The 6,864-nt window shown below is 43.3% G+C and overlaps 1 protein-coding gene across 1 annotated transcript in view; it reads right to left on the minus strand.

Moving 5' to 3' along the window:
* The window catches only part of EMB (embigin), a 29,532-nt gene extending 22,873 nt beyond the window's left edge, over positions 1-6,659 (minus strand). Inside the window, exons 1-2 of the mRNA XM_017811317.1 lie at positions 6,375-6,659; positions 1,987-2,070 (exon numbers count right to left, since the gene is read on the minus strand). Of these exons, the coding sequence (XP_017666806.1) occupies positions 1,987-2,070; positions 6,375-6,468 (178 nt within the window). The 5' untranslated portion in view covers positions 6,469-6,659. The remainder of the gene's footprint in view (positions 1-1,986; positions 2,071-6,374) is intronic.
* Positions 6,660-6,864: the final 205 nt, after the last annotated feature.

The raw sequence follows: 6,864 nt of genomic DNA on the forward strand, positions 1-6,864 counted from the left end.
CTGGGTTATACATTTGGGTTTTGTGGGTTAAGACCAATTGTTTGTTTGTATGATTGTACTTACTGTATTATTTTAATAAATTGTTATTCTGATTTTATAATCTCTCCTTTGAGTTGGGTTCATTACCCCTGCTGGTTAACTCTTAAACCAGCACACTCCTGTCCATGGATAGAAAAGATGTCTACTCATAACTGAGAAAATAAGAGGAATTGGACTGCAGCTTAGTCTTCTTGCTGAGAGAAGCACTGGGTGGCAGAGTTGATCACTGTGCAGTAGAAATAGTATCTCTGAAAGCCTAGATCTCGGCATAATTGCTCCTTCTCCTTTCCTGAATAAAATAATGAACTTTCACGTAAAGTTCTTAAACATGTGCCTCTCAGCTCAACGCTGAAGGCAGTTCCCGCTTGTAGTTTGCATCTAAAGGCATAAACAGAGGTACCACATGCCTTTCAAGTTGTTGGCCAGTTTCAGAAGGCATCATGTCAGCTCATAGCACAAGGAACACCCTACAATAGGCGATCAACCTTTTGCATGGCTTGTTCCACCTGTGCTTTCATACCTTCCATCAAGGTTCAACCAGTTTAAGCAAAAATAAAGCTATAAAATACTAAGGTGGTTGGTATGGACGAACAGGGCATGTTGTTGAGAGCAGACTGTTGTGAACCTCAACTGGCAGCCCAAAATGACTTTTTAAGCAAAGCAAAGCTGTCCCTAGCAGTAGTCACTAAGTCCTGTTGCTCTAGACAAGAACACAAGCAAACCTTGGTCTCTGCCCAATGGAGAAACAAACTAGTCCAGTGTTTACCCACGAATTAACATGTAAAGGCTAAAAGAGTTCTGGCAAACCTTAGCCTGTCTGTGTGCACAAACACTCTGACTATATGCCAAGGCTGTCATGGATTACCTGAGTTTCTGTCAGTCTACTACATGCATCACCTGGTTTGTTATTAAAATCCCTCATGATGACATATTCAGAAGGCACCACTGCCAGTTCATATGGTAGCTGTTACCCATCCACAAAAAACCAGACAATCCTTAAAATGTCTTGCACTCCAATAGGATTTTCATACTGACCTTTATCCTCAATTCACATATCAAATGAAAATAGCCAAGTGAGGTCATATTACATGAAATACTTCTGTATCTTAGGTCCTATGTCTATTTGTGTTTATGTATGTAGAAAGTTACTGAATCTATTAGCTATTGCACTCGTAGATCTCACAAAGCTAAAAAGCTCTGAAGATGAACAGCAGATAAATAGCATTATCTCCAACAAAAAAAACCTGCGGAGGGAGCAACTTGTCATAACTTGATTGAGTTCATGTACAAATATCACTTGCCATTTTTGATTTGCACTAATCAACATGAGCTTTGGTACACTGCTGAAATCCTCCTTCTCTGATCTTTACGGAGAAATAAGAGGCAGAATCAACAATCATTTGTTTCCTCTCCTGCCTGGAACTTATTCTCTGCTCCCTGTCAAAACCACAGTTAAGGCCCAGTAAATAAAAGTAGAAGGGACAATAGATGTTTTTGACACAGTTGTAATTAATAAAATAGATGGATGAAGGCAGCAAGCACAGTGATGCAAGGGCATTATTGCACCTTTCACTAATACAAGAGCATAAGGAGCCCTCACATGAAAAATTATCAGGTCTAAGTGGTAGAACACTCCTGCAATGGTACTACTTCGGGCATTGTCCAACCTCCAGGGTCACTGCCTGCTTTAATGGCATATATGCATAAGGGCAACAGGTCACACAACTAGCAGCTAGATAGCTTTTTCCAGTACTACGGATGTTTATAACACTTAATCTCTTAAAGCAATGGCTTTAAAAGGCCTAGATGGTATATCTACTCTTGTTTCTTCTGAAAAGTGACAATTTTTTATTTTAAAAGACTTGAGTATGAAACATGCTACATAATAAATAAGTATCACTAGGAAAAAGTACTGTGAGTTTAGGTGTACTGAAATAAAACAATTACCAGATGATTCATTAAGTCCAAGTTGCGTCTTAGTCAAGGAGTTTGCCTGAGACTGACTGGCATCTTGTGTTGTCATAACTGGATCTAAAAAAAAGTTTAAAGAAATTTAATTCGAGTTAGAAGCTGCTTCATGAGAAGGATTCAAGCAGAAGCTCCTCACCTCAGCATTCCTTCTCCATTTCTTCACAAGTTCTGAGCATATACATAGAAAAATGCACAAGGACTGTTTTTCAGTAGTTCTTTAGCTCACTTTAGCAAGAAAATATTGAAGAACAGAGGCAGTATCAATTTGATCTCTGATTTCTGTATACAGCTCTTTTCCTGTAGTTAGTCTACAGTCAAGCAAAGCCATTCTTCAGAATATTACAGTAGACTTTATAAACTGTACTCCTGAATTTTTCCTGGGCTTAGACAACCACTGACTCTAGCTGACTACTTTTAACACAGATTAGCAGAATTGCTAATAGAATAAGGACTTCATTACAACCTTAAAAGTCTAGCGTGATCCAATGAACAAACCTTATTTCCTCCTATTAGCACCTTGGTGAGCAAAACAAAAGACACCTGTGTCAAACACAAACTTCAACATATAATACTAATGATGATTTCCATTTTCCTTAACACCACTACAAATCTGATCCTCCATCTATAACAAGTTTCTTTCCAACAGCCAGGTAAGACTCTAGGATTTTGCTTTATGCTCTTGACTGGAGAAAGAACAGCAGGGGAAGAAGATGACTTCCTTACTTTAAGTCTTTGTGTCACACTTCTACTAAGAATTCAAGGTATGTAGATATTTTAGAAGAATGGAAATGTTTGGTCCTTCCTTTCTGTTTCCACATTTGGGTGGCAGAGCTAGTTAGCACAAAATGAACACTATCTTCACATGCTAAGGTATTGCAGGACATATTCTACCACCACAGCACTCAGAGTAAGGGATTCTGCCTGTAGGCACAAAGGGCAAAAAGAGCACGTTTTAGAGTTGCAGTTAAAGTCTTGGGGGCATGGGGGTGATAAGCTCTTTTAGGTATCCAAGACAGCAACAAACACACATAGATGAAAAGTGAAAACCTACATCATACTCTTAAGTTCATTCAAACTTTTGAGAGCTGCATGCTTTCAGCAAAGGTGAAGTCAGCACTCTGCCATTTCCTACAAATGAATGACACTACTAAAGCTCCTACCCCATTTCAGCACTACAGGCACAGACAACCCACAGACGCTCCCACTGGCACTTTCAGCACACAGTTACTCAAGACTACATCAGTCATGCCTGGCTTGTGCCATCTGCTCTCTCAGTCTGCGCATCATACTTCAACCAGTTTGGATGAAGAGTAAAACAAAGTAATCAAAGGATATGATCTAAAAAATTAAGCGTTACGGGTTCTTAACATCAGTTTGTTTAATTTGCATAATTTTTCATAGTAGTCCACTGGTCTCACAGCTAACTCTTCCCTACCAGTCCCTCCCCTAAGAAAATAATTTAAGAAATCTGCTCCAAACATCTGCTGGCTTATGACTTAGCCAGTAAGTCTTACTCTCTGCTTTACAGAGGTGCTGAGAGCAGGAAGAGCTATTATTTTTCTGATATTCATAGTTAAGTTTGAAGAAAGCTCCACGGATTTTTATACCTGAAGCATCTTGAGGCATTCTAAGTATGTCGTGGATCACCTGCACAGTAATTAAAATCCCCAAAGATTATAAATTTAGAAGGTGCAAATGCCAAGATGCACACCAGCTCTATTATGTCTCTGCAATGAAGGCAGATCATCTGCAACATGGTCTGCATATTAACATTATTCTCATCTTGGCTTTCCTCCTTGATTCATGTATTAAGTGCAACCAGTCAAGTGCAACCAGTCAAGTAGTGCTATTTCTTGTCACCACTGCTCTCACGTCTTCAGTCTTATCTGTCCATATGTCAAACTACACAGAACAGAGACAACATTGCACCGCTCTTCTCCTCTCATATACACCTGCTGAATAGCATCAGAGATCAAGGTTAGGCACCACTGCAAGATTAGTGTCATCTAGCCAGGCAATGATGTAAGCAAGTCAAGTAACTTCTCAAACTATTGAGTCATAGCTGCATGCCTTAGCTTTTAACTGACTTGCATTAGATTTAATCGATAGTGTGGTAGCTTGTAGAGCTCTTGTTCCAAGAGTATGATGTAATTAATTTATTTTTCCACTTTATGTCTGCTCCATACTGCAGCCAATATTTAGGGGATAAACTGTGGATGTACCATGCTCATCATCATCATCAGAGCAATGTCAGACTTAAAAATCTATTTGCTCTCTTTCAGACAGAAAGGTGCTGAACAAGGGAACGCTGAAATACGATTTAGTTTAATTTAACATCATTAAGGTTTGTTATCAATCATATATTCTGTGTAAGTACACAAGCATTCAGTAGCACCCCAAACCACTCACCAGAACCACCTAATACCCCTGAGACACCAGAGAACCAACATGAAGGACTTCCAAATGCCCTGACAAACACCCTTCCCTCAGGGCAAACCAGAAAAATTCAACCTGTAAACAAAGTCTGTAAGAAGTGAGGTTTGTTCTCATTGTCCTTGGTTTCTTCAGGAGCAGAAGCTGAGACATGAGATGTGGTGGGATTGCTTTTCCTAAATCAGTCAACTACATAAGGCAACCACAATGGTAACCAAACAAAGAAGCAAGTTCTGAACAACTGTGCTGTGATGTGTTAAAAATTACCCGTAGCTCAACACAGAATAAAAGCAATGGCTTAAATTTTTCCGAAACAATTATCTAAGCTAAACAACTATACATCTATAAAAACATTTAATGCAAGTCTAAAAAAAAAACAGCCTTACTCTCTATGGATAAAAGGAACTAAACCTGCTACCTTAGTTCTAATAAAACCAGACCCGATATCCATCACCTTGGGAAGACAGTAGATTTGTGGAAATTTTGGAAACAAAAATAGGGCTTTGTTGTTTAATTTCTTTGGCTTTTTTTTTTTTTTCATAAGAGCACATCATTTCACCAATAGCTTTATATATAAACTTGGAATTGCTTCAGCTACTATCAGGTTACAGTTTTTTGCAGCAACAGACATCAGAAAAAATCACCTCATGGCAAGTTAGCCACATGGTGACTTACATGTCCCTATAAATACCAGGCAATTTACAGTCACAAAACTTCTCAATGAAGTAAGCTGTCAGAAAGGCCTTCAAGTTTTGCACATATACAGAAACACATGTACATATTTCACAGACTGTTTAAGACCTACAAAGCAGATTTTCCCCTGCACATATAAATACGTACTTTAAACAAGCCTTAAGAACTGCAAAGTATGTTTCCTTTCACATTATGTGAGACCACTACAAAGTTTATGAAAGCTACCATCACACGGGAAACAGTACTGCTCCTCTCAGTATTAAGGAGGCAGGCACAAACATATAACTATTTATATATCACACACTGAAGATGTAGCTGAATTACTGATGGTTAATTCAAGTCACAGCCATGGTGTTCACACACACGTCATGACAGAACTCCCGGCCTTGGCAAGACCTGTTCTAGAAAGCTCATCTCGCATAGCAAACATCAGCTATTTGGTAGTTCCTCCTGATATCATTCCATTCTACTGTGCAGTGGCTCCCAAAGCAGGGATTAACAGCAGAAATCCACTGATTTAAGAAATAAACTCGTATTTCCTGAGAATTGCCTGGCCCCATGCTAAACTGCTGAAAACCACTACAAGAAGAACAGGGCCCGGAAGGCTCAAGCCCCTCATCCTTCATGGATTTTAAATGCCACTTTTAAAACCTCAGCGTTAAATCCCAAGGAGCATTCCTCCCAACCTGCTAGGCATACTGATATTTTAGCACTGTAATGTACCAATTCGTTCTTTTTTTTTTTTCTTTTCCCCAGGATTTAAATGTTTTTCTCAGTAAGGATAGGGCAACAATAAAACACTATGCCTCAGCCTCCCAGTCCTGCACCTGTGAGCTAGTAAACCCTCCTGTTTCTGACAAGAGACAGTAGTGAGGCTACAGGACCGCACAAAGCAGATGGGCCGCCGCCAGCCACCCCCGATGCCGGGGGACAGCGGGGAGGGTATTGATTCCCCGCTGCCCTAAAACAGCCCCGAGCGCTGAGGGAGGCAGGGGCGCCGGGGAGGGTCGGGGCCGCTGAGGAGAAGAAACGGCTCAGCCATTTCCACAGGCACGGCCGAACAGCAGCCGCCCGGCCGGGCCAGCGCCAGCGCCGCGCTCCCCCGGGAGCCGGGGGGATGCTGCCGGCCAGGGAGGACCTTTGCTCCCGGGCGGTGTCCCGGCCCCCTCGCACCAGCCTGCCCGACACTAAGGGCGGAGGGGACCCGGCCCGCGGCACAAGGGAGCTTTTACATTTACCTGCGGGGCTCCCGCTCGAGAAACTGATGCAGAGCAGCAACAGCAGCGGCGGCAGCAGCCGCCCCAGGCACCTCCCGGCGAAGGTGGCAGGCATGGTGCCCCCGCCGCGCTTCCCTGGCTCGGCCGGGCTCGGCCCCGCACCCCTGGGCTGTGCCGGCTCAGGAAGCCTCGAGCGCACCGGAGCGGCTCTGCGGCAGAGCCGGCTGGTACCGCAGCGACAGGGGGCAAAAACTGAAGCAAAGCGCCCCCAAATCCACCTGTGCAAGAAAAACGACAGGCGAAAGAAACGGCCAGCCGGCACCGGTTACACGGCCGATCCCCTGAGCCAAAGGACCTGCCCCGCGCTGCGCTCGCCGCCCTTTATGTGGCGGAGGAAGGGCGGGGGCGCGCACCGGTGCCTAATTGGAGCGGGGCCCTGCACCTGAGCCTCCTGGGAGACCCCCCCCCGGGGTCAGCGGGAGGCCTGCAGGGCGGGTAGGGCGGCTGGGGC

Source organism: Lepidothrix coronata, unplaced genomic scaffold (genome assembly GCF_001604755.1).
Source record: "Lepidothrix coronata isolate B3197 unplaced genomic scaffold, Lepidothrix_coronata-1.0 Scaffold31, whole genome shotgun sequence".
NCBI classification, from domain to species: Eukaryota; Metazoa; Chordata; class Aves; order Passeriformes; family Pipridae; genus Lepidothrix; species Lepidothrix coronata.